The 26,847-nt window shown below is 37.3% G+C and overlaps 3 protein-coding genes and 2 long non-coding RNA genes across 9 annotated transcripts; all 5 read right to left on the reverse strand.

Moving 5' to 3' along the window:
• Window positions 1-932: 932 nt before the first annotated feature.
• Window positions 933-2,651, reverse strand: LOC149049842 (interferon-induced, double-stranded RNA-activated protein kinase-like). Its single transcript, XM_089195424.1, has one exon. The coding sequence runs from the start codon at window positions 2,510-2,512 to the stop codon at window positions 1,166-1,168; it is 1,347 nt and encodes a 448-aa protein (XP_089051550.1). The 5' UTR covers window positions 2,513-2,651; the 3' UTR covers window positions 933-1,165.
• Window positions 2,652-5,038: 2,387 nt separating this feature from the next.
• On the reverse strand, window positions 5,039-7,541 carry LOC113670881 (uncharacterized). Its single transcript, XR_003446188.2, has 3 exons — window positions 7,411-7,541; window positions 5,804-5,905; window positions 5,039-5,255 (listed from the first exon to the last, which is right to left on the reverse strand). It is a non-coding gene; the product is annotated as an uncharacterized LOC113670881 (long non-coding RNA).
• An 894-nt stretch (window positions 7,542-8,435) lies between these two features.
• LOC113670822 (uncharacterized) lies at window positions 8,436-14,215 on the reverse strand. The gene is made up of 5 exons (XM_089195428.1): window positions 14,041-14,215; window positions 11,687-11,743; window positions 11,136-11,262; window positions 9,858-9,988; window positions 8,436-9,504 (listed from the first exon to the last, which is right to left on the reverse strand). The coding sequence occupies exons 1-5, from the start codon at window positions 14,197-14,199 to the stop codon at window positions 9,277-9,279; spliced, it is 702 nt and encodes a 233-aa protein (XP_089051554.1). The 5' UTR covers window positions 14,200-14,215; the 3' UTR covers window positions 8,436-9,276.
• Window positions 14,216-15,954: 1,739 nt separating this feature from the next.
• Window positions 15,955-19,629, reverse strand: LOC113670923 (uncharacterized). 5 transcript variants are annotated; one of them, XR_016183412.1, is made up of 6 exons: window positions 19,524-19,629; window positions 18,819-18,912; window positions 18,530-18,570; window positions 17,038-17,138; window positions 16,835-16,947; window positions 15,955-16,453 (listed from the first exon to the last, which is right to left on the reverse strand). It is a non-coding gene; the product is annotated as an uncharacterized LOC113670923 (long non-coding RNA). The 5 variants fall into 5 exon arrangements; XR_016183413.1 differs by lacking the exon at window positions 18,530-18,570 and having other exon boundaries at window positions 19,524-19,587; XR_016183411.1 differs by lacking the exon at window positions 19,524-19,629 and having other exon boundaries at window positions 18,819-18,993.
• On the reverse strand, window positions 19,592-26,428 carry LOC113670922 (uncharacterized). The gene is made up of 5 exons (XM_027187137.2): window positions 25,855-26,428; window positions 23,159-23,215; window positions 22,575-22,737; window positions 21,062-21,192; window positions 19,592-20,711 (listed from the first exon to the last, which is right to left on the reverse strand). Exons 1-5 carry the CDS (start codon window positions 26,005-26,007, stop codon window positions 20,499-20,501), a joined length of 717 nt encoding a protein of 238 aa, XP_027042938.2. The 5' UTR covers window positions 26,008-26,428; the 3' UTR covers window positions 19,592-20,498.
• Window positions 26,429-26,847: the final 419 nt, after the last annotated feature.

A 26,847-nucleotide genomic window follows, 5' to 3' on the forward strand; every position in this document is an offset into this window, starting at 1 on the left:
TGAAACAAAGAAAATTAGTAACGTCCTCAGTAAAACAAAGGAAATAATACAGCGTTAGATGTGGGAGAAGTATCACTTCATCCGAATGTATGTGAGCCAGCAACTTCAATTTTCAAGATAATCAACTGAGTTTCGAAAGAATGCAAAGTACTACAGACTTTATATGTTACACTTTGTGAACAAATACAAAAAGGGATTCGAGAAGAGGCTTTTCAAAAGTTGAACGCATCAGTGGTTTAGGCTATGCTAATTCTACTTCAAAAGACAAAAGGAAGTCTTTGCATACAAACGTGCGATAATTACGCGTGTCAGTGATTACGGATTAAACCTTCTTAAGCGAAGAACGATCTCTCAGGGCTGGAGCAAGCAAGTAATTTTGCATGATGCCGAGGTTCAGAAAACATTCAATTGAAGAAAAGCGCAGAAGAACAAAGGTACGAAAACAAAGGAAGAAGTTCAACAGAAAATTCCAGAAGACTGTTGCAGTTAAGCGGAAAACTGAAATCAGTGACCGTGAGGAAACAACGAGAGCTGATCAAAACGAAAGTCAAGAGGAGGTTACCGTAAGGAAACCACAACTGCAAGTAGAATGTCCTTCTTCGTCTTTTGATGAAACCCAGGTTGGAAATGTTCCTTTCGCTGAATCATCATGCTCTGATAAAGTTTGCAGGATCGAAAACTGAGAAGGTTCATCGGTTAGGGGATCGAGACAAACGAACAACTCACTTCAAAAGAGACAGGCCGTTTTGAAGCCATAAGAGAAGAACCTTTATTATCGTTTCATAAAAAAAAGAATGCTATTGGTTGTCGGTCAAAAATATAATTCTTACTGTAAAGTATATTTAAAATTATGATTTTGTTAACCAACGAAACGCGAATTTCAATGTATCGTGGAAACACCACAGTGAAAACAGTCCAGCAAACAACTCGACTTACTCAACTGCTTTGTTTATAAAAAGAAACATTCACTTGCCATTCTACTGCCTCTTAAATGCTAAATAGAACATTAATTTAAATTTAGAAAGAAAGAAACCAAGGATTTCAGTTTATTTTGTTACAGTTTCTGTGGTGGCTTTCTGTCGAAAAAATTCGAGCGTTTCCGCATCACTTATCATGAATATGTTGTTCCGAACACATGGCATGGGAAAAAGAACTAGCGAAATACCTATGGTATAATTGTAGAGATTTGTTGCAAAAATTCTTCAACAGTAGGCCTATCACCCGGGTTTTGGTCAGTGGCTTTTTTCACAAGCACCCGCACCTTCTCATAAAAACCTATTAAACACGACACAGCCTTCAGCATTCTTCCTAAAGAGTAAATGTCACTAGAAATGCTGTAACGTCTTTCTTTTTGGACTTCTGGGGCTAAATAGATCTTTCTTGAAGAGCAGGACGAACTTCGTTTTGAGGATGGCAACCCCAGCTTGGTGCTTTTACCGAAATCAATAAGAATCGGGTCGTATTTCGCAGAGTCGGACTTTCTTTCCAATACTACATTGTTAGCTTTTACGTCATTATGAAGGTAGCCTTTTGAATGAACATAGCTCAAGGTGGAAGCTATCTCTATAAACAGTGAAATACAATCTGTTGAATTAAGCAGGTTTTTGCTTGCTGCCTGATGAAGAGTAGTGCTTTCTTGGTTGATGCCATGGAACTGTAGAACAAGGCATAGGGGCAAGCTCTTTGTAACTACTCCAAACAACATTGGGAGGTTGGCATGATCCCCCAATGCAGTTATAACCCCTGCTTCATGAAGAAGGTTTTTCTTTGCCCTGTCCTGTTCTCCGGCGTTGTCATTGTGTGTCATTTGCTTCACAATAACGGCGATCCCGCGGTAACTTGCTTTGAAGCATTGGCCAAAACTTCCACTACCAACGGAATGTTGGGTTAGATACTCCAAATGTTCCGGAATCAATTCTTTAAAGTTGCATTTGAATTCTTTATCTGACATACTCTTAAAATGGATATTTTTCTGACTAACAATGCGTTGAAACGTTGTCTGTGCCAAAAATGACCTTGAATGTTGAGTCGGCTTGCGTCTTGCGTCGTCTCCAAGCGCCATCCGAAGCATTGTTGCAAATCTTGAACAATGTACATCCAAGAGGGTTGTTAATCGTGGTCTCTTCGCATTACTTACCATTTCTTCTTTAGAATTAGCCTCAAGCACGATAAGTCCGCTTTCGTTGCCTACCTGTTCTGTATCCAGATTTGGAGAAAACGATTTCTTATCTACCAAGCTCGTCTCAGCCACATTTGGTCCATCATTGATTCTCAGCAGAACTTCAGTATTAGTGAGCAGAGCCAGATTACTCGCATTCTTCTGCTGTCGCTTTCGCTTTCGCTTTCTCCATTCTCTATTTTGTTTTCGTTTCTCCTCGGGAGTATTTTTTCGCGATTTCACTTCCCGTTTATTTGGTATTTCCAGCTTATTGGAGGCTTCAAGGTCCGCCGGCATTTTACTAATGCATTCCCAAGCAAGAAGAGGGAAATAGTTAAACACGTGCTCTTGCATCCGATCTCACAATTTACAAAAACTTCATTATTCTTGTGAAAAATGATAGCCGTCCTATTGAAACTTGATGATAGGTATAAGCCGGCAAAGAAAACAGTGCAAAAGCAATTATCTGTCACATCGATGTCAGCAGCAACAGGATTATGACACCTTACAGGAAAGCTGCCTGGAGCGTTCAAAAAGTCCCATACATTTTCTTAGACTAAAAGTCTAAGAAAATGTATGGGACTCTCCGGGATACTTACAGTACAGACGATTTGCGTCCCCTCATGCAGCGTTACTATCGTATACTCAATTGTGTTGTAAATCTACTTTCCTCAGTAAAAGGAAATTTACTAATGGCGAGTGTTGTATGGTTAATCTACTATCTTGATCACTGAATGAAGGAGAGATGAACTAGAGCAACTAAAGGAGTCACTTGACCAATAAATAACTCTACAATACACACGGCGGCGACACGCCAGGTAAGCCGGTGTCCTAGCGGATTTGGATCCCCCGGTCCAAATCTGCTAACGGATATGGACCGCCTCCGCGGATTTGGACCCCCCAACAAAACTGAGTGAAAACATCATCCTTAACGTTCTAGTAAACATGGATGATACTTTACGTTCCAGTGCGTACTAAAGTAGTATGTTTTAATTCAGTACATGCGTATCGTTAATGCATACGAACTGGCATCCCGTCGGATGTTTCTTTTGACCAAGGGAAAATGGGCAACAATTTAGTTTAATGTCTGGAGAAAGGTCGTTTCTGAACCTTTTCCGTGATAGCCGAACACCGCTGGATTCAATAAGAGAAAAATTTGTGACACTAACTTATTTTGTCATTGTTCAATGCCCCAGTGTTGGGACGACATGGTACAGTGCGAGTTGTGCGAGGAATGGTTACACATGAGCTGCGAGGGATTCAAGACTGCCCCGGAGGACGAGTGGCTCTGAATTGTCTGCAGATCGCCAGACTCTAGACGTCTTCGTAATTGTTAAGGTGTTATTTCGGATCTCTCATCAGTTAATAATCGTTAAAATTAGAAAATAAGATTGAGTTCGATGTAATAGTTTCCACTTTTGATAAGACGTGGACATTAATGTTGATTTGCATCTGAAATTAAGCTGAGAGTTCCAATAGTTCAGAATAGAAACATTTTTACTTATCATAGGCTTTGCGAACGACTTGTAGTAGGAGTAGTTTCTTCGTTCTTGTTCAGAAACTGTTTAATGTTATTATTTTAGAAAATTAGACTGCGTTATTTTTGTGACAGAACGCAATAGTCTACTATTTTTATGACGTTTCGTGTCAATGTTGATTCGAATCAGAAGAAGCAAAGATTTATTGTAACAATTTCAATAGTTCAAATGCAGTAGTTTGTTCACATCTAATTCTTGCATATACATATATGTATGACTCGTTATAATAAATGCGGTAGAATTGGAACGAAATTGCTGTGTTGTTGTTTTCTTTTTTTTACCTTTATTGATGTTGTGTTGCGATTGAAAAGAACATAGACAAAAAGCTTGCAAATAGAATTAGTAACCATATATGATAGAAAGGATGCTTAAAAGGAAAGTCTGGTGAGGGGGTCCAAATCTGCGAAGGGGTCCAAATTCGCTGTGACACCGGAAAGCAGAAGGCAGTCGATGGTTAAAAGGTGTTGATAGGCTTGTGCGACTCCTGCCATTCGCTTGTGCTTTTAAATCTTCTGACCTGAAAGCTAAGCTGTTATTAGGATATCTTTTAATGACTTTCGTTCGCGATGTGATAGTAAAGGTTAGTTTTCAGGTGTCATTTCTCCATCTGTGTGTTCTTGGTCTCCTTGAGGATTGGCAAAGCCGGATTAGATTGTGTTACCAAAGGTAATATTTTTATCTGTGTGCGCTATTTTTTTCGTTTTCAGGTATACTGTCTCTCCCGCATAAAATAACTCCAGAGATACGCTTCTCAAAACCTTATTCTCGGTATTCTTTTTTCTTTAAGCATATTTGAAACTCTGTACGTTGAGCGTAACGAATTTGGTCTTAGGAGGCGTAAGGCTTCTCCTTTCGCGAATCCCGCTATCTCGCTGCCACAAGAGATGTTCACTCGACCGCGACAGGATGCAAATGACTCGCTTTTCGTTTTACGACCATGATGCAACGCAATCAGAGTGGGCACACCGCCTGTGTTTAAGTAGTGTACATTACTGCGAGGATCACTTTCATATTCTCAATATACACAGTAACACAGTTATCTCGAACCAGATTTCTACGGGTTGTGGTCACAAAATTTTTTTGACTAGTCAATTACATTGGCGGACCCAGACCTTGACATAGGGGGGGGGGGGGGGGGGAGAAGGGGCGTTTTTTATCGCTTGCCTTGCCGGCTTTTTTTCCTGCTGCGATTTTTGTTTTAACCCAAAATATAGAGGAGGGGGAGGGAGGGGGCCCGGGCCCCTCCCCTAGATCCGCCGCTGAATTCTCGAAACATCGCGGCAAAAGAAGATTTGCCGCCAATGACACTCTTTCATGTTAGGTAAAGGCATTCTCGATTCAGGGGAAGAACCTTTAGTTATTAGTTAGTTGGCATCAACATCAGATTCCCTAGCGAGGTTATTGGGATTCAAATAATCTTTTTTTTCTAGGTTTTCCTCTGGATAATCAGAAGTCGCATGAAGAAAAATATAATTTAGCGAATAGCCATCATGTCGTCATCATCTTGCATGGACCAGCGAAGGTGGAAATAACCCTGTTTCAACATAGTCATCAAGAATCTACAAAGAAAAATTAGTTTGAATTAACACTCCAACAGAACTGACACGCAGCAAAATGTTTAATATCATATGTTATCGAAAGAAATCGGGGCTTGGTTCTCCTTGCCGAGATGTTGGCTTTACAAAGTGTCTCCGAAGAACCGCTGTACATATTTGCTAATGCTAATTTGTTTTCAGTTAGCATTTCTCTGCGCATCTTTTTGTCGTAAGCATTCTCGTCTAGATTGTATTTGCTTGCGGTTGGCGTTTCTCGATACATTTGTTTACTGAAGGGTAGCATTCTTTCACGGATAACGCGCTTCTGAGGTAACACGATTCACTATTACCGCGGTACCAGTCGTACATAATTGACATTTAATTGACAAACCTCGGCTAAGCCTTCCTCAAGAACTGACATTTCGAGATAGAACTGTACACCAAGATTTTCTTCGGATTGGTGCAATTTCTACACCCCTTCAGTTACACTCGCCAGACGTCAACTTCAGAGAGCGAGAACTATGTACACGACGCTCAAAAAGAGAACAAATGACTAGCAAAAAAAAACTTACCTCTCTAAGCACTTCCGCTGTAAGTTCGGGATAATTGTAGCTAAAACCCGATTCTTCAATCTTTGATCCGTTAACGAACAAGTGATTATCATAATGAAGTTCCTATTGAAAGAAATGAGGCAAACCAAAGCTGAAATTCGTAGAAGCACTATAAATGCAGGGAAGGGCGTGGCAGTTATGAACAAGGAGCTCGCTTCCCAAAATTAAAATTTAAAAACTAGGAAATGACAGAAAAACGAAAAATAAAACACTTTATTTGTTTAGTGCATCACTTTTTAAAGACATTTAGAGGGGGTTACAGACCAAAACAGCCTAAAAGTTCTTAGTACTAACAGCCTATTAGGACACACATATCAATTTATATTGGCCTATATCCTGAAATCTCTCTTAGGGACTTGTCAGAAATTAGCAGGGGGGGAGGGGGGGTGGGAATTTTAAATTTGGGTTCGAAAATTAGGTGACCCATCCCTGCAATGGGAGTGAAATTTGCTAACCCTCCCCTTGAGCTTGGCCTAAAATATCATGACCCTCCCCCTCTTGTATAAATGATAAAATCTAGTTCTTGCAATACACAAGGGTGCGTCAGTATTATGAAAACTCAAAATATATTTCTAATCTGTTCTTTGTCATGCTACATACATACATTTTCGATGACAGCATTAAGAGTCCGACTGATCACTCGACTCTCCTATTTCTCCCAATACAAAGTCTTCATCACTAGAACAAGTGGGTAATGCCTCATTCCCTTCATCTACCTCACATTCATCATGATCATCCACCTCTTCCACACTGAGGGAGCATTGTTTGTTTGTTTTTGTGCTCTCAGAAAATGACCGTATTACGGTCAACAACATTATTCATAATTTCAATAAGACTATATAGCATTGTTATAAATGAAAAGTACATGTTTGTTAAATTCTTGCTATAGTACTTCACAGTTTATATCCATAACGTTCCGTAAACCGTTGTATTTTTCTCTTTTTTTTGCCAAATAAAGAACTTCCTTTTTCTTCTGTGGGTGAACCTCTACATGATCACGGGCATATATTTGCATGACCCTCCCCCTTTTAACTGCTCATTTTTCATGACCCCTCCCTTTTCTGAGGCTCAAAAAGTTGTGACCCCCCCTCTGTTACCACCCCCCTCCCCCCTGCTAATTTCTGACAAGTCCCTTAAGATAGTCTATCAGAAAGGTACTAACTTTGATGTCCTAGATTGTTTACGTTTTGTAAATGGTCGGTAGCACACATAGTATCTAACATCAAAAACACTTTATTTGTTTAGTGCATCACTTTTTAAAGACATTTAGAGGGGGTTACAGACCAAAACAGCCTACAAGTTCTTAGTACTAACAGCCTATTAGGACACATATCAATTTACATTGGCCTATATCCTGAAATATTTCTTAAGATAGTCTATCAGAAAGGTACTAACTTTGATGTCCTAGATTGTTTACGTTTTGTAAATGGTCGGTAGCACACACAGTATCTAACATCCATGGCTTACATGCATTAATATAATACTTCTTAGAAGTGACTGTCTGTGTTTGATAGATGTCTTCATTGACAGTCAACTGTGCTACTATGAATTACTCACTCAGTCCTTACCTGTCAGCTTTCCCATAAATAATTGTTGGTCTAGCAGTGATAAACTTTAATCTAAAAAGTCAAAAAGTAGATCACTTAGTGCCATCAAAACCTTAAAGTTTCCCTTGGTTTTCTCTTTGTGTTCCGTGTTTCAAACTGGTCACCAGCCATAAGTACGAGGTAAAACACAGGGAAACTAAAAGTATATGTATATGAAAGGGGACTGAGGGAATAAATTGAACCACAAAAATCATAAATCACAAAAAGCTAGTTTCAATTTTCCATCAATTATTTCATGCCCATCAAGTTTAGCTATTTCTTGTTTCACCATCAGCTTGTATTTTGCAATGTGTCCATGGCGATTTCTTGCTGTCTTTATCACTTATGCCCTGTTACAAGAACAGAATGCAAGTGAATGAATGGAAGAATGGAGTTCGATCAACTTAATGCTGTGGCTGATCATGGAGATCTGTCTGACTATTATTCTTATGATGAGTTGGAGAATGACAATAAGTTGAGAGACCAAGAAGAGGACCATTAAGAGCTGTTAACATCAATATTTCAAAGGAAATGTTTTCACAAGCAATACAAATTAAACAAAACAGTTGTATTCCATTTTGAAATTAAACCCTAAGGGTTTTCCTTTTGATATAAGGGCAATGTAAATAAGGATAAAATAGACCCCAAGAAGAAAGCTAACCTAGGCAACAAAGTTCCTCTTCAGGCAAATAAATTTCAGAAATTGCTAGTCTGGTGGCTTGTAGCTGAGCAGGTGTCCAACCCTGTTCATTGTATGCTACTAAAACAAAGTATGTGTGTATTCCCAAAATATCAATGTGATAAACCAAACAAAGTAGCTCATCAAAATAAGGTATTAGGAAAATTTAAATTATATGTTTACCAAAATACCTACAAGAGATTGCACGATTGCGATAACCACAGGTGGCAGCCAGGAAGATATTGAGAGCACAAACATTAACCCCTCTTCAAGAAACCCTTTCACTCCCAAGAACTTACTTATGATTTTCCTCACAAAATGTCTGACATGGGATGACAAAACAATTTATTAAACTTTTATCACCACTGCATTGAGTATTGCAACAAGCTGACTTTGGTATAATATACTAAAATACATGGCATATAGGCTAAATTTAAAACCTAACACAAAAAACCGATACAAAAACTACCTTTGGTAGTATATAACTTAAATCTATAAAATGCTACACCATACAGGCCTACTCTTAACAAAATGAAATATAATTAAGTTATCAGAATACTTTTAAAATGACTGCTGTTTCTTTCTCTTGGTGGTAAAAATACTAGCAACAATTTAAACTGCGCTCATCCTCACCTGCATCGAGTACAGTAGCAATTTTCTAAACAAAGAGAACACTCTTCTGAAGAGCAACTCTAGATCCTAAATAAATGCTTTATTTTTGTATATGTCATCGACAAAGCTGTCAATTGGTCTCCTCTATATAACCTATTATAAAAAAATTATTAACATAAAATGAAACCTATCTGACAGGCTAGTGTCTAAAAGAATGCTTAGAAATTTAATTGCTAAAGGAAGTTTTTCAGCTTTATTACCAAAAAGCAACTCTGTTAAATACAGTCACATATCACATACATTAATAAACAAAGACTTCTTTGCTAAATCATAAACAATGGAGAGGGAAATATCCATCTGCCATAACAAACTGGAATCATTCTTCATAAAAAAATATTTTGAATCAATTTTTCTTTGTGAAAAGATAACAAAGGTCTCTAATTCTTTAGTTTATGACTGCACACTGAGTTAGATGCAAACTATGCACTGAAACTTACAACAAATTTAACCTAGAAAAAAGGAAATTTCAAACTAATGTAATAAACTGTGATGACAGTTTACACAACCAAGGGAGCCTTGTCGTGAGTCTGTGCTGTTTCTTCTGTGAACATGGCCTGTCCAGCAGAAGTACCCTGGGGGTAAGCACCCTGAGGGTAGGCACCCTGAGGGTAACCACCCTGGGGGTAGGCCATTGGAGCCCCTCCGCTAAACTGCATGGATGAATGAGATACCACCACACCAGTGGGGGCCATTGTTGGCTGAGCAATAACCACCATGGGGGGATCCTAAAAGAAGCAAAGATTTGCTCAGTCATTGTGTTACTCATTGCTGTTTTCAACATTACTGGCAAGCATAAATAACTTACAAACAGAGTGCCAGTAATACTAGAATGTTGTCAATAACTCACGCAGTGAGGTATTTAACACATATCATTACTAGTAGCAGTGGTCTACAAAATACAAAGATGTGTGGTTCATTTGCTTGAGAAGGGTTCAGATTCTTTCTTGTCCACCACTCCTCAAAAACTGAACATCTTTCTTAGCAGTTTTTTCCCCCCAAGGAAAGGAAAAGATTAAGGAAATTTGTGCATCATTTAGTGCTTTCAATCCTACAAATCTCTAAATGTCTCTCTACTTACAGGTGGGGCACAGCAAGTTGTAACACAGCCCAAAATTGATCCAGCCAGGGCCAAAGCAGTGGAGATGTAGCAGACAATCATGATCACAACAATCACAGCTCTGATGCTGCTCAGGTAGGAGCAGTCATCCACTGCAGTAAAGAGTGTCATTTTAGAGATAATACCTCTGACAGTGATCAGAGAGGTGGTTCATTGAGTTACAGAGATGACATAAAACTTATAATAATTATTATATAAAAATTACCTTAATTAATTATATTTTTTATTATTGAACTACCCTCATCATTATTTGCATTGCCATTCTCCTGTAATTTTGCAGACGAGAGTTATAAAGGATTACATATATACAGTATTTTTGTCTCCCTTTTGCAGTCTGTGTTGGCTAGAAACTTAAAATTTTGACACCAAGTTACTGAAATGGGTTCTTCACCCCACTTATAAATTCACTCAACCCTTTAATTCCCAGATCAAATTTGTAATTCTCCTTACTGTCAACCATACAATTCTTATAATGTTAGTTTAGAGAACTTAGTATTGGATCAATGAATCTTCCCCTAATTGATTTTTTCCTTTATTCTCATAATTCATCTAGTTGATATCATATTGATATTGTATGGGGAACTTCTGTCCTGGTCACTTATGGGAGTTAAAAGGTCAACTTAAAAAGAATATTTACACAAAGCATTGTGCAACAATGTGTAGCCATGGGGAAGTTTTACAGGACTCCAAAAAAATCCAAAGAGCAAGAAAGAAAAGTGATACTAAAGTAGAGAAAGATGCAAATTGCAACTTTATATGCCTTTAATTAATTGTGCAACCAGGTGTCTTCCTCTCAATTATAGCAAACAAGTTGATTTTTCAGGATGTTGATCTTGGGACACTCTGCAATAAATCTCAGCAGTCGATCCTGCTGAGAAGTTTTTGAAGAGAAGTGTTTGTAGTTTGAGCAAAAGTGTGATAAAACCAATCACAAAATCCAGATACAAAACTTTATTGCAATTTTGGGAATGATCAACAATTGATCTTTGTTATATATGGACAGATCACAATACAATTTAATTAATTACCATTTTGAGACACCAGTAGTGCAAATTTTCACCAATATTATAGTAAAACTGACATTAACAAAGCACCTCTGATCATATTTTAGCACAGGATGCAGAATTTCAGAAAAGCTAGATTTTGTTTTGAATAACTGGAATGTTAAAAAATATAGGAGAAATGAAAAAATTACACCATTACAAAATAAATGTTATTAAATGGTAGAGTCTAACATACCTCCAGAACTGTTGCCATATGAGCAATCATAAACATCACCTATAATGGTCAGAGCTATAGTGACAGCAATCGACGCTATTGCAGAAATGACTGTGACAATAATGCTGAAGACCAAAAATGCAACCATCTGGAATAAATTACAAAATATAATTTAAATTAATAGCATTCAGTTTTCACTCTCAAATAATCATTTATAACATAAATTTTCATACCTTTATTAGGCTATACACAAAGGTGTCCCACAATTTGCAGAAAAATGTTCTTGAATGTGGCTATCTGAGGGTACTAAATAGTCATCTGAGTCCAAAGAATTCTGTGTCTCAGATTTGCATAACTTTCCCAAATTCCTCTACCTTCCCTCTCATATTTAGATCATTGCGACTATACAAACATGAAAAAGTCTTCAATATGAAAAATGTAAGGAAATATGCCATAATTTTCTGACAATTTTCAGAGTCACCAGATAACAAAAACGTTTCATTCTTTTCTTTCAGAACAACCACAAAAAAAAGCTTTACAAAAACAAAACATTTGCAAAGAGTAACACTTACACAACAATGGTTCTTGGTAACACCTCCACAAATGCCAAAAATTGCACAGAGAAAGAACTATAATATAAAAGTCACTTTTAATACAGCAAAAGTAAAAAAAGTTATGAGCATAGCATTGTTCTTAAACACACAGGTGAATAGGTTTTGGAATATCATTTTAAGTAATTGTTGCTGTGTCTAAGCATGACACTGGTGGTCCTCAACCTTTAAACAATTGTGCTGTTTTGTCTGTGTTTCTTAATTGTAAAATAATGTCTACAGTATCAAGAATTCCTGATAAAAAAATTAAAATTTAAGGGATGAGAATCAAACTACCCAGAAAAACCTAAGGGAGTTTAACCCTTTCACTATGATCTGCACATCCTGTCACCCTTAACAATGAGTCTTGAAGTCTCCTTTACGAAGCATTTTATTATAATCTTTATTTCTTGCATTTCTTGAAAACTTGTCAAATATCTGGGTTATGTTCTTAGAGGTGAGGAGCTCTGTCTCAGAGTAGTTAGTAATTGAGAGTAACTTAGAGTTATCATTAAGTTATCATTTTTAACACAAAGTCTGTAAATTTTTACTTCCATTTGAAATGAAGAAGTTTTTTAAATCACAGAAGTAAATGACTAAAAGAGTACTGCAAGTGTCCCTTTTTCACCACACTCAACTCCTAATGTTGGGCATGTACTAAAACTTGAAACAGCAAAACGAAATGAAACAAGAAAAACAAGCAAAACCACTGAAACAACCAAAATGAAACGATCGAAACAAAACAAACCTTATGACAAATATTGCCGAAATATCATACAGGAAAAAACAGTCAATAATCATAAAATAATAATAATGATGATGATAAAATGACTGCCTTGTGGAGTCAGGTATCAATCCTCATATTTGTCTCATTACGATTTAGGTCTACTCCTGGTCTACCTTGTGAGGAAATTCAATTATCTCTCAATTGCCATTAGCTTGGTATAAGGCATCAACAAAACCTTAATTTAAAAAAAAAGTTAAGAAAAATTATGGACATAGATATTGTCAATTAATACCAATATCTGTTTCTTCTCATCCTTTCCTTAAATGTTTTGGTATTCCATATGACTGGCATTCTGTTCTGGATACTGTGTATAATTGTGAAATTATGGTTTCAACTGCTTGCATGGTGGCAAAAATTTTTTCTCCATGAGATGGCCTTAATATTTAAAAGTCTCAAATGCAAGAAAATATCTGAAAGGAAGTCTTCATTTTTTGCAACATATTATCCTCTACTTGTCTCAATTGTGGTAGTGGTTTTGTTTTGGTCATAACAGCCATTTCATTTTGGTCTTTACTATTGTTTTGTTTTTGTTTTTTTTTTTGCTTGTTTTTCCTTTTTCCTTTCAGTTGTTTTGTTTTGCTGTTTCAGGTTTTAGAACATACCCTAATGTTGGGTGTGGAAATTAAAAAGCTTTTTTAATATATAACAGAAATTGAGAGTAACAAAGAACAACAAATCTTAACACCATGTTGAGCAGAGCAAGACTCATATACTGTTTTCATATCCTCCTTCTAACATCGCAATCACCTGTTGGTGTGGTAGGTAGGGGATTCAAGTGACATGCACTCGGCTAATGATCCTAGTTTCTTTCACATCATTCATAAATGATTCAAAATAGAAGATAAGCAAAGTCTGAATTAATTTAGGTTGAAACGTATTCAAACTACACGTTGTAATTTTGAATAAAATGGTTTTCTCCAGATTTTGAATTTGCACGGTAACTCTAGTAGTATAGTCTATGGATCATGGGATCACTGTGCGCATTACAAATTTATTCTAGTCACGGAACGTTTCATGGAGACTATTTTCACGTCCAATCCCCATGAAACATCATCCTCTTCCTGACATTTAAAACACGTACAGAAAAAAATTCGGAGATCAACTGAAAGAAGACTCGATATTTAACACTGACGACGAGGATGAGATCCACAAATTAAAGCACAATGGCGGCAATAAACATGGCTTCAGTCATTTCAACACTTTCTGGTAACCAAAGGAGTGCATGGCAAATGAGCGAGTGCCTACTTCCCCGGAGACATAATAGCTCTAAGCTACGTTGTCTGTCGTAGTCTCTCGGCGCTCCAAAATTGCTTGCCGATGAAGCTTCTTGCGTGAGAAACTTAAGAACTAAATTCTTAAGGAGCGCTCAGCAGTCCGGAAAAAATGTTTAAATTGCAGGTTTAATTTGAGGTTTTGACTGAGGAAATAAATTAATTTACAGGTTTCACTGACATCTAAAACCCTTCCCAGAACATAAATCAATTTCGAAAACCCTCTATCTACACCACAGATTTGCAAGTAAACGAAAACGAAATCTTTCCACACTCACCGGAAACCCACTCCAATATGGCGTCATGGATGCGTTGACGTCGTATTGGTTGCTATAACTCGAAAGAACGAAAGAGGGAATGATCAAAGCAACGGAAAACAATAACTGCAGAGTACCAATAGAAATGGCTGCGATAGAATGGCCTCTCGTCATTCCCATCTTCGCGGCTGATTTTCGCTTCTTTTCTTTCTCGAGACAACCGATTGCCGAAAGCAAGATTCGAAGATTGACTTTTTTTCAAGAACACGTGATCTCACGAAAAATGATAGGTTGCAGTCAAATTCCTCAAATCTTTAATCTTTATGAGCGGAAGATGCGTGCTTCTGCGGTCAAATTCCTTGGATGATGCAATGGATGGAATGGTAGAATGGGAGAAATGAAAAACCACAATGCACGGAAAAAATTTTTGGATTAATGTCAGTATTTGGGCGACTGCCCGCCTACCCCTCCCCTAACTCAACAACTGTCAATTGACAACAATTTGAGGTTAATGTTGGGTTAAGGGAGGGGTAGGTGGGCATTTGCCCAGATACTGATATTGATCCAAATTTTTTAGGGCCTGTTTATATGGAGGTGTGGGACCTCAGGTAGGTAAGGTAACTCGCCTGGCCGTGGTCGAAAAATATAACGCGTTTACATGCATCTTATAACCCCGGGGTGCTGGGGCCTGGGGTGAGGTTTCTTGAGGTTGTTGTTGCGCTTGCAATTAAGGAGTTTGAGCAGAGGCGTCCCAAGCTCACATCTTGAAAAAGACGAAAGATTAATTCTCAGACACATATGTATTTATTCATGAGAGCGTCACGCGTTGTGTTGCACGGTGTTTGATTTCGCGAGGAACCGTAGACTTTAACACGTTATACGGAATAGTTTGGGAAACCAGGTGTGGTCGATTTAAAACGCTAAAACGCTAAATATTCCGTTGCAGTTTCTGATTTCTGCCATGAGACGCCTAAGAAATGTACAAAGTTTTAAAAAAATACATGTTTCGCTTTTGAGCTTCTTGCCATGAACGCGACCCCGGCTAGGCGGGTTACCCCACCTTGACACGTTTACATAGCGAATTGTCACCCCGGCCCCGGCTGGCAGGATTACCCTACCTGGCAGACCGGGCAACCCGCCTAGGCGGGTCACCCCACCTATCATGTTAACGTGATCAAAATAAAATAAGAATTTATATGGACAGGCGGGGTATCCCACCTAGGCGGGTTACCTCACCTACCTGGGGTCCCCCACCTCCATGTAAACAGGCCCTGGCCCCTGAGAGGCCACGAGTCTCCTTGAACGTCTGTAAGTACATATAAGTCTGAACTAAAGTAAAAATCGCGGTTGACTGCGATTCTATTATCCATCCGCTGTCTTGCTTCACCCAGGGGAATAAAAGGTACCGGTTGACTGTCAGGGAAGACTGAAAAAACGCTGAGAAGAAGAAAGAGAGGTAAGAGTAGCCTGCGATGGACTAGAATCTCGTCTTGAGTATTAATACTCATAGTCGCATCATGCATCTCAACTCTAAAAAAAAAAGATTCTCGAGTGCGGGCCTTCCGGCATCTTTAGGCCAAATGGGTCATCGTCTGCTTACAACACCTCTTTCACAGTCATTAAAATATAAACTTCTTTTTCCTCTTATCCAAAATTGAAGCTGACAAACCCTCAAAGGACTTAACGATAGATAGAACAAAAACTACCAATTCATTCAAGCTGTGCAAGCACCTGAGTTTCAAACACAATGTTCAGACTGAACTAATCCTGAATGAACCTGGATGAAACGTTTCCAGCACTGAGCGAAAATCGCCAACCACCCGAACCTGCCTTTAATCCGTTATGTTTTGTTTTTGTTTCTGATATTGCTGGACTGTGTAACAAGCTCTCTAGAGGTACCTCTGTATCCCTCGCCCTTTCTTGTCCAGATACCTAGAACGGCATTTATTTCAAAAGCTACGTGCCTTACACGTGTCTCAAAAGCTACATGCCTTACACAAGTTATCTCGAACCAGATTTCTACAGGTTGTGGTCATTTTAGTATATTTGATGAGTAAATTACATTGGCGGATCCAGACCTTGAGTTTTTTGTCGCTTTCCCTGCCGGCTTTTCTTCCTTCTGCGATTCTATTTTTTTTAAACTCAAAATAGGGAGGGAGGGCCCGGGCCCCTCCCCTAGATCCACCACTGAATTATCGAAACATCCCGGCCAAAGAAGATTTGCCGCTAGGGGGAAGAACCTTAAGTTATTAGTTCACATCAACATCAGATTCCTTGGCGAAATTATTGGGATCCAGATTAATCGCTTTCCCTCTGGATGATCAAAAGTCACAAGAGGAATTATTTAATTTAGCGAATCGCCATCATGTCGTCATTATCTTGCATGGACCAGTGAAGGTGGAAATAACCCTGTTTCAACATAATCATCAAGAACCTACAAAGAAAAATTATGTTGAGTGAACACTCAAATAGAACTGACACGTAGCAATGGGTTAAAGGTCACATGTTATCGAAAGAAATCGGGGCTTGATTGTCCCTGAACGCCTGGATATTGGCTTTATAAATCAAGTGTCTCCGAAAAACCGCTGTACATAATTGCTAACGCTGGATTGTTTTCAGTTAGCATTTCTCTGTGTATCTTTTTGCGGTAAGCATTCTCGTCTAGATTGCATTTGCTCGGGGTTAGCGTTTCTCGATACATTTGTTGATTGTATGGTAGTATTCGTTCACTGGATAACGCGCTTCTGAGGTAACACGATTCACCATTACCGCGGTACCACATAATTCGCACATAATTGACATTTAATTGACAAACCTCGGCCAAACCTCCCTCAAGGACTGACATTTAGCGATAGAACTGTACACCATGATTTTCTCCAGATTGGCGCAATTTCTTCACCCCTTCAAGTACACTCGCCAGATGTCAACCTCAGAGAGAGAGAATTATGTACATTATGAACACGACGCTAAAAAACAGAGAACAAATGACTAACATAAAATAAATTTTCTAACTCTTACCTCCCTAAGCACATCCGCCGTAAGTCCGGGATAATTGTAGCTAAACCCGATTCTTCAATCTTTGATCCATTAACGAACAAGTGACTATCATAAAGAACTTCCTATTGAACGAAATGAGGCAAACCAGAGCTGAAAGTCCTTTGAGGGTCTACAATCACAGTAGCACTATAAATGCAGGGAAGGGCGTGGCCGTTATGAAAGGTCTGTTAGTAATGAACTTTTAATGCAACCTAAATCGTATAATGAGACCTACAGAGACAGAGCATTCGCTGTTCAGGCACCAAGAGAATGGAACTTAATACCCTATAAAATTCGAAAGTCTAACACCACCTCAATTTTTAAAAGGGCACTTAAGACGTTCCTGTTTAGTAAATATTAATATTAATAACAGACCATTATTTTTATAGATTTTTATATATTGCTTTAGATTTAATTTTCTTTTTTAATCATTGTGAATTTTAGCTATGTTTAAGCATCATATAATAAGATATGGCTGGCTTTAGTTTTGTTTTTCTTTTTTAATCCGTATGAATTTTAGCTATGTTTACCCTTCTGAGGGTAAAGATGTGTTAAACTGGTTAAAGTTTAGCCTTTAACTTCCGGAAGAAATTAACATGTAATCTTTTTTTTCCATAATATCCTTACATTATTCAGCAAACAGGTAATGAGAATACTCAAACTTGCTACTAGCTGTCAAGAACATTTGTAGCCACTAAAAAGGAGAATTAACAATCATATTTTGGGGGTTAAAGGTCTCAGGTGTCACTCTTGTTGGCTAAGTTGAACACATCACCATTGCTGCCATGGCTGGTCAGATGCCATAGTGCTCGACAAACATCAATGACATGAACAGTGCTCATCTTCAGGTCCTTAATCCAAAGCAGGTGGAAGAAATTTATTATCAAAGTTGATTTCATTAGAATCAAAAGGCAAGCAACAATTGTACATTAAAATAGTTAATTGTATGGTAAGAGGATCTTTCGACAAGAGTTGACGTCAAAAAAGATTAAAGGGGGTAAATTTCTCAAGGAACTGTGTGTAAGTATTATCAACTGAGCTGATAACGTAAATTGACCACTGTGAAGAGTTTAAAAGCTGGCGTTTCGAGTGTTTGCCCTTTGTCAGAGCGATAAATTTCCCTGTTACTCTAATTACTCCTCTCACCAAAAAGATGTGAGTTTGATTTAGTGCATCACTTTTTAAAGGCATTCAGAAAGTGTTAAAGACCAAAACAGCCTGCAATAAAGTACTTAGTACTAATAGCCTGTTAGAAGTCGGATATCAATTTACATTGGCCTATATCCTAAAATGTTTCTTAAGATAGTCCATCAGAAAGGTGCTAACTTTGATGTCCTTGAGTGTTTAATAAGCTCTGTAAATGGTCGGTAGCACATACAACGTGGGTTCTTAATATAATACTTCTTAGAAGTGACTGTCTGTGTTTGATAGATGTCTTCATTGACAGTCAACTGTGCTACTTTTAATTACTCACTAAGTCCTTGCCTGTCAGCTTTTCCATAAGTAATTGTTGGTCTAACAATGATAAAGTTTAATCTAAAAAGACAAAAAATATATTATTTATACCATCAACACCTTAAATTTTTCCTGTGGTTTTCTCTTTGTGTTCTGTGTTTCAAACTGGTCACCAGCCATAAGTATAAAATAAAACACAGGGAATCTAAAAGTACATGTAATGAAAGGGGACTAAGGGAATAAATTGAACCACAAAAATCATATATTCAAGGCTAATGTCAATTTTCCATCAATTATTTCATACCCACCAAGTTTAGCTATTTCTTGTTCCACCATCAGCTTGTATTTTGCAATACATGTCCATGGTGATTTCTTGCTGTCTGCGTTACTTATGCCCTGTTACTAGAACAGAATACAAGTGAATGAATGGAAGAATGGAGTTCAATCAAGTCAATGCTGGAGCTGATCATGGAGATCTATCTGACTATTATTCTTATGATAAGTAGGAGAATGACAACAAGTTGAGAGACCAAGAAGAGGACTGCTAAGAGTTACTAACATCAATATTTCAAAAGAAATGTTTTCACAAGCAATGCAAATTATACAAAACCATCGTAGGTCATTTTGAAATTAAATCCTAAGGGTTTTCCTTTTCATATAAGGGCAAAGTAAATAAGGATAATTAAATAGACCCCAAGAGGAAAGCTAACCTGGGCAACAAAGTTCCTTTTCAGGTGAATAAATTTCAGAAATTGCTAGCCTGGTGGCTTGTTACACAGCTGAGCAGGTGTCCAGCCCTGTTCATTGTATGCTACTAACACAAAATATGTGTGTATTCACAAAATACCAATGTAATAAGCCAAACAAAGTAGCTTTTCAAAGCAAGGTAGGAGGAAATTCAAATTATTAGTTTACCAAAATACCAAGAGTTATGTATGGACGCAGCAAGAGATTGCATGATTGTGATAACTGCTGGTAGCAACCAGGAAGATATTGAGGGCACCAACACTAACCCCTCTTCATGAAACCCTTTCACTCCCAAGAACTTACTTATGATTCTCCTCACAGTCTCCAAAATGTCTGACATGAAATGACAAAATGATTTATTAAACTTTTATCACCAGTGCATCAAGTATGTACAAGCTGACTTTGATAAAATATACTAAAATACCAGGCATATTGGCTAAATTTATAACCTAACATGAGAAAATAAAAAAAAAAAGTTCAGACTACAGAACTTAAATCCATAAAATGCTACACTGTACAGGCCTACTCTCAACTCAATTACGTTATCAGAATATTAACAAAATGATTGCTGTTCCCTTCTCTTGGTAGTAAAAAATGCTGGCAACAATTTCAACTGTGCCCATCTTGACTTGCTGAATTCTTATCCAACCTGCATCCAATACAGTAGCAACTTTCTAAACAAAGAGAACACTCTTCTAATCTGCATTTTAAGAACAGTAGCAACTTTCTAAACAAAGAGAACACTCTTCTGAAAAGCAACTCTAGATCCTAAATAAATGTGTTATTTTTGTATAGGTCGTGGAAGAAGCTTCCAATTGGTCTCCTCGATATAACCTTTGTAAAATGACTAACATAAAGTGAAACTGGTCTGACAGGCTAAAAGAATGCTAAGAAATTTAATTGCTACAGTAAGTTCTTCTGCTTTTTTACCAAAAAGCAACTCCGTTGTACAGTCATGTATCACATACACTAATAAACAAAGTCCTCTTTGCTAAATCATAGACAATGGAGGGAATAATATCCATCTGCCACGTGGCACTTAATTGGTAACAAACTGGAATCATTATTGATAAAAAAAAATTTTGAATTAATTTTCCTTTGCAAAAAAGATAAAATGGGGCTCTAATTCTTTAGTTTATGACTGCACACTGAGTTATGCCAATTATGCCCTGAAACTTACAACGACTATAATCTAGTAAAAAGGAAATATCAAAACTAACATAATAAACTGTGATGACAGTTTACACAAATAAGGAAGCCTTGTCATGAGTCTCTGCTGTTTGTTCTGTGAACATGGCCTGTCCAGCAGAAGTACCCTGGGGGTAAGCACCCAGAGAGTAAGCACCCTGGCAGTAAGCCATTGGAGCCCCTCCGCTAACCTGCATGGATGAATGAGAGACCACCATGCCAGTGGGGGCCATTGTTGGCTGAGCAATAACCATCATGGGGGGATCCTAAAAGAAACAAAGATTTGCTCAGTTAGTTAGTTTTGTTAGCTGTTTTCAACATTACTGGCCAGCATAAATAACTTATATACAGAATGTCTGTCATACAAGAACATGTTGTCAATAACTCATGGAGGTATTGTAGCAATATGCTACAAAATACAAAGATATGTGGTTCATATATGTGGTTTGCTTGAGATGGGTTCAGATTCTTTCTTGTCAACCACTCAAAAACTGAACATCTTTCTTCGCAGTTTTTTTTTTCAACAATAAAGAAAATTGTGCTATTAAGATTTATAAAGTTCAAGTATCATTTAGTGCTTTCAATCCTACAAATCTCTAAATGCCTCTCTACTTACAGGTGGGGCATAGCAAATTGTAATACAGCCCAAAATTGATCCAGTCACAGCCAAAGCAAAGGAGATGTAGCAGACAAACATGACCACAATAATCACAGTTCTGATGCTCTTCAGGTAGGAGCAGTCATCCACTGCAGTAGAGAATGTCAATTTAGAGATAATACTTTTAACAGTGATCAGAGAGGTGGTTCATTGAGCTTTACAGAGATGAAGTAAGCTTAAATAATAAAAACTTAGTTAGTTGCTAATATTTTCATCATTGAACTACCCTTGTCATTATTAGCATCACAATTCTCCTGTTATTTTGTGGAAAAGAGAGGCTAATAAAGGATTACATGTAAACAGTATTGTTGTCTTCCTTTTGCAGTCTGTGTTGGCTAGAAACTAAATTTTGACACCATGCAACTTACTGAAATGGGTTCCTCATCCCCATTTAAAATTCACATAACTTAAGAGGAATATTTACACAAAACATTGTGTAACAATGTGTAGCCATGGGGAAGTTTTGCAGGACTCCAAAAAATCCAGAGAGCAAGAAAGAAAAGCGATATTAAAGTAGAGAAAGATGCAAATTGCAACTTTATATGCCTTAAATTGTGCTACCAAGTGTCTTCCTCTCAATTGTAACAAACAAGTTGATTTTTCAGAATGTTGATCTTGTGATCCTATAAATCCCAGCAGTTGATCCTGCTAAGAGGTTTTTGAAGAGAAGTGTCTTTAGTTTGAGCAAAATTTTAATCAAACAAATCACAAAATCCAGATACAAAACTATAATTGTAATTTTGAGAATGATCAACAGTGCAAAATTTTCTTGATCTTTGTTATAAATAGACAGATCACAATGCGATTTAACTAATTGCCATTTTGAGACACCAATAGTGCAAATTATCATCAATATTATAATACCACTGACATTAACAAAGCACCTCTGATCATATCTTAGAACAGGATGCAGAATTTCAGAAAAGCTAGATTTTGTTTTGAATTACTAGTCAGAGTGTTCCAAGATAGAAAAAAGGAAAATTAAACCATTACAAAATAAACTTAATTAAATGAATGAAGAGCCACCACCACCTTACTCTGAAGCACTTGGAGTTATTTGAATAATCGAGTGCTGTTTACGTGGAAATTTCCACTATAATCATTATGTACATTTGACATTTAGCTTAAAGGTACAGTTTTTATCAGAGAAACTTATTACACGAGTGCTGTTTACGTGGACATTTCTGCTATAATCATTATGTACATTTGACATTTAGCTTAAAGGTACAGTTTTTATTAGAGAAAGATATTATGCAAGTTAAGAGTAAGAAAGAACGATGGAGAAGACATATCTTAGGACTCAAGATAGACTTAAATAACTAACATCAACACAACATCAATTTTCATCAATCCATGAAAAGTTTTGCCATTTTTGTAAACCTCAAGCTCCCTTTAGATCTTACTTTAGCTGCTGGCATGATTGATATTTCCTGTATTGCTTTATTTCTATTTATATCTTTTAAAAACATACCTCCATAACTGATGCCATCGAGACAATAGCAAGACCCTCCCAAAGTGGTACAGTCCGAAAGGTCAACTGCAATATCCCAGTAGGACAGAGCTAAAGTGACAGTAATGGATGCTGCCGCAGAAATGATTGCGGTAATAATGCTAAAGACCAAAAATGTAACCATCTGGAATAAATTACAAAATATAATTTAAATTAATAGCATTTTTTTGACTCTCAAAATAATCATTTATCAAAACATTTTGTCCATACCTTTAAGGCTATAAACAAAACTGTCCCACAATTTGCAGGAAAATGTTCTCGATTGTGGCTATCTGAGGGTAATAGATAATCATCCGAGTCCTGAGAATTCTGTGTCTCGGGTTGCATAACTTTCCCAAATTCCCACTTCCTCCCCCTCTCATGTTTAGTTCATTGAGACTATAAAAACATGAAAAAGTCTTCAATATGAAAAATGTAAGGAAATATCATAATTTTCTGACAATTTTCAGAGTCACCAGATGACCATAGAGTTTCATCCTTTTCTTTTGGAATAACCATAAAAAAAGCTTCACAAAAACAAAATATTTGCAAAGAATAACACTTACACAACAATGCTTCTTGGTAACACCTCCAGCAAAGCCAAAAATTCCACAGATGAAGAACTATAATATAAAGACACTTTTAATACAGCAAAAGTAAAAGAGGTTATGAGCATAACAATGTTCCTAAACACACAGGTGGAGAGATTTTGGAACATCATTTTGAGTATAGTCTCTCCTGTGTCTTTGCACAATACTGGTGGTTTTCAACCTTTAAACAATAGTGCTGTTTTGCTTGTGTTTCCCAATTGTAAAATAATGTCTACAGTGTCAAGAATTCCTGATTAAAAAAATGAAATTTAAGGGATGGGAATGAAACAGTATCAAGAAAAATCTAAGGGTGTTCTCTATCTATGATCTGCACATCCTGTCACCCTTAACAATGAGTCTTGAAGTCTCCTTATCAAAATGTTTGTTTTAATCTCCATTTCTTGCATTTCTTGAAAACTTGTCAAATATCTGGGTTATATTCTTAGAGATGAGGAGCTCTGTCTCAGAGTAGCTAATAACTGAGAGTAACTTAGAGTTATCATTAAGTCATGATTTTTAGCACAAAGTCTGTAAATGTTTATTTTCATTTGCAATGAAGAAGTTTTTTAAATCCCAGAAGTAAATGATAAAAAGAGTACTTCAAGCTTCCATTTTTCACCACACTCAACTCCTAGTGTTGGACACGTAATAAAACTTGAAACAGCAAAATGAAATGAAACAAGAAAAACAAACAAAACCACTGAAAGGACCAAAATGAAATAATCAAAATGAAACAAACCTAACAACAAAAAATGGCCAAAATATCACACGAGTCAATAATCATAAAATAATAGTAATAATGATGATAAAATGACTACCCAGGGGGAGTCTGGTGTCAGCTGTCATATTTGTCTCATTACAATTTAGGTCTACTCCTGGTCTACCTTGCGAGGAAATTCAATTATCTCTCAATTGCCATCAACTTGGTAAAAGGCATCTATAAAACCTTAATTAAAAAAAAGAAAATTAGGAAATAAATTATGGACATAAACATTGTTGATGAATACAAAAATCTGTTTCTTCCTATCCTTTCCTTGTATGCTTTGGTATTCCATATGGCTGGCATTCTGTCCTGGAAACTGCATGTAGTTATCAAATTATGGCTTCAACTGCTTGCATGATGGCAAAAAATTTTTTCTTATGAGACAGCCTTAATATTTAAGGCCTTAAATGCAAGAGAATATCTGAAGTGAAATCTTCATATTCTGTAACATTTTATCCTCTACCCATCTCAATTGCGGTAGTGGTTTTGTTTTGGTCATGACAGTCATTTCATTTTAGTCTTTACTGTTGTTTTTTTTGCTCATTTTTCCTCTTTCATTCAGTTGTTTTGTTTCGCTGTTTCAGGTTTTAGTATATACCCTAATGTTGGGTGTGGAAATTAAAAAGCCATTTTAATGTATAACAGAAATTAAGTGTAACAAAGAACAACAGATCTTAACACCACTTTTTTGCAGAGTTAGACTCGTATTCCGTTCTCATATCCTCCTTCTACCACCAATCACCTGTTGGTGTGGTAGGAAGGGGATTCAAGTGACATGCATTTGGCTGATGATCTTTGTTTGTTTCCACGTCATTCATAAATGATTTAAAATAAAAGATAAGCAAAGTCTGAATTAATTTAGGGTGAAACGTATTTAAACTGCGTATTGTAATTTTGAATGAAACGGTTTTCTCCAGATTTTGAATATGCACAGCAACTCTAACTCTACTAACTCTGATAGTATATAGTCTACGGATCATGTGATCATGAAGAAAAGTAAAATGGTTTCCACGTTTACATAGCCTGATGTAAACACGCGGGAGGTTGGGAGAACACTCGATAAGCTGGAAACCACGACGCGAAGCATCAGGTTATGTAAACAAGGCTATGTAAACACGGAAACCATTTTATATTTCTTTTATAAAATAACTAATGAAAGAGGAACGAAAACCGTGTATACATACGCTCACGTAAAATGGTTTTATGGCCAATCAGAGCGCGCGTACTATTTGAATTATTTTATAATTGTGTGCATTGCACATTTATTCAGATCACGAAACGTTTCTTGGAGACTACTTGCATGTCCAATCCGCATGAAACGTCATCCTCTTTTTGACATTTATAATACGTATAAAAAAAAGATCTAGCTATTTAGATATCAATTGAAGAACTATTGATATTTAACACTGACGACGAGGATGAGATCTACCAACTAGAGGACAATGGCGGCAGTAAACATCGAAAGAAAAGGCGCACCTCCACTCGATTGTAAAGGTATCTTCAACAGCATTAGCAACACGGTGGAAATAATGGCTTTGGTCGTTTCAACATTTTCTGGTAACCGAAGGAATGGCAAATGAATGAGTGCCTATTTCCCCGGAGACATGATATCTCTAGGCTGCGTTTTCTGTCGTAATCACTCGACGCTCCAAAATGGCTTGCCAATGAAGCTTCTTGCGTGAGGAACTTAAAAACTTAATCCCAAAGGGTCGCTTCGCAGACGCGTGTACTCAAATGTCACCCGGAAAAATGTTTAAACTGCAGGTCTACTAAAGGTTTCGAGGAAATAAATTGATTTACAGGTTTAACTGACATCTAAAACCCTTTCCAGAGCAGAAATCAATTTCCAAAACCCTCAATCTACACCACAGATTTGCAAGTAAACGGAACGAAATCTTTCCACACTCACCGGAAACCCACTCCAATATGGAGTTATGGATGTTTTGACGCCGTGGCCATAACTCAAAAGAACGAAAGAAGTAATGATCAAAATAACGGAAAACAACGACTGCAGAGTACCGATAGTAATGGCAGCGATAGCATGGCCACTCGTCATTCCCATCTTAACAGCTGATTCTCGCTTCTTCCCTTCCTCGAGACTACCGCTTACTAAAGACGAAGTTAAAAATGACTATTTTCTCCAAGAACACGTGATTACACGAAAAATGTTAGGTTGCACTCAAATTCCTCAAATCGTTTAAGCTCTCCACCACCTTTAATGCGAACAGATGCGTGCTTTTGAGATCAAATTCCTCGGACGATTCCATGGATGGGATGGTCGAATGGGAGAAATGAAAAACCGCAATAGACAGACAAAAATTTTCAAGAGACCACAAATCTCCTTGAAAGTCTGTAAGTATAAATATGAGTTTGAACTGGAGTAAGAATCGCGGTTGACTGCGATTCTATTATCCTTTCGCTGTCTTGCTCCACCCAGGGGAATAAAGGGTACCGGTGAACTGTCGGGGAAGACTGACAAAACGCTGAGAAGAAGAAAGAGAGGTAAGTGTAACCTGCGATGGACTAGAATATGGTCTTGAATCGCATCCTGCATCTCAACCCTAAAAAAAGGATTCTGGAGTGGGGGCCTTCCGGCTTCTTTGAAGCCAAAATGGGTCATCGTCCGCTTAAAACACCTCTTTCTTAATCATTAAAATATAAACTTCTTTTTCCTCTCATCCAAAATTAAAGCTGACAAATCTTCAAAGGACTTAACGATAGATAGAACAAAAACTATATATTCATTCAATCTGTGCAAACACCTGAGTTTCAAACACAATGGTCAGATTGAACTGATCCTGAAGGCACCTGAATGAAACGTTTCCAGCACTGAGCGAAAATCGCCAACCACCCGAACCTGCCTTTAGTCCGTTTTGTTTCGTTTTTGTTTCTGATACTGCTA

This window comes from Pocillopora damicornis, chromosome 2 (assembly GCF_964200805.1).
Source record: "Pocillopora damicornis chromosome 2, jaPocDami1.2, whole genome shotgun sequence".
Taxonomy (NCBI): Eukaryota; Metazoa; Cnidaria; class Anthozoa; order Scleractinia; family Pocilloporidae; genus Pocillopora; species Pocillopora damicornis.

What these genes read in the sequence shown, in the direction of transcription:
- LOC113670822 (XM_089195428.1), bottom strand. Translation starts at nt 14,199, where the DNA reads ATGGGAATGACGAGAGGCCATTCTATCGCAGCCATTTCTATTGGTACT. An exon ending in CATATTGGAGTGGGTTTCCG is followed by an intron (nt 11,744 to 14,040) that starts GTGAGTGTGGAA and finishes TTTATATTATAG; the next exon opens with TTCTTTCTCTGTGCAATTTT. An exon ending in CAACTTGCTGTGCCCCACCT is followed by an intron (nt 9,505 to 9,857) that starts GTAAGTAGAGAG and finishes TGCTTCTTTTAG; the next exon opens with GATCCCCCCATGGTGGTTAT.
- LOC113670922 (XM_027187137.2), bottom strand. Translation starts at nt 26,007, where the DNA reads ATGGGAATGACGAGTGGCCATGCTATCGCTGCCATTACTATCGGTACT. An exon ending in CATATTGGAGTGGGTTTCCG is followed by an intron (nt 23,216 to 25,854) that starts GTGAGTGTGGAA and finishes TTTATATTATAG; the next exon opens with TTCTTCATCTGTGGAATTTT. An exon ending in CGATGGCATCAGTTATGGAG is followed by an intron (nt 21,193 to 22,574) that starts GTATGTTTTTAA and finishes TCTCTACTGCAG; the next exon opens with TGGATGACTGCTCCTACCTG.
- LOC149049842 (XM_089195424.1), bottom strand. Translation starts at nt 2,512, where the DNA reads ATGCAAGAGCACGTGTTTAACTATTTCCCTCTTCTTGCTTGGGAATGC.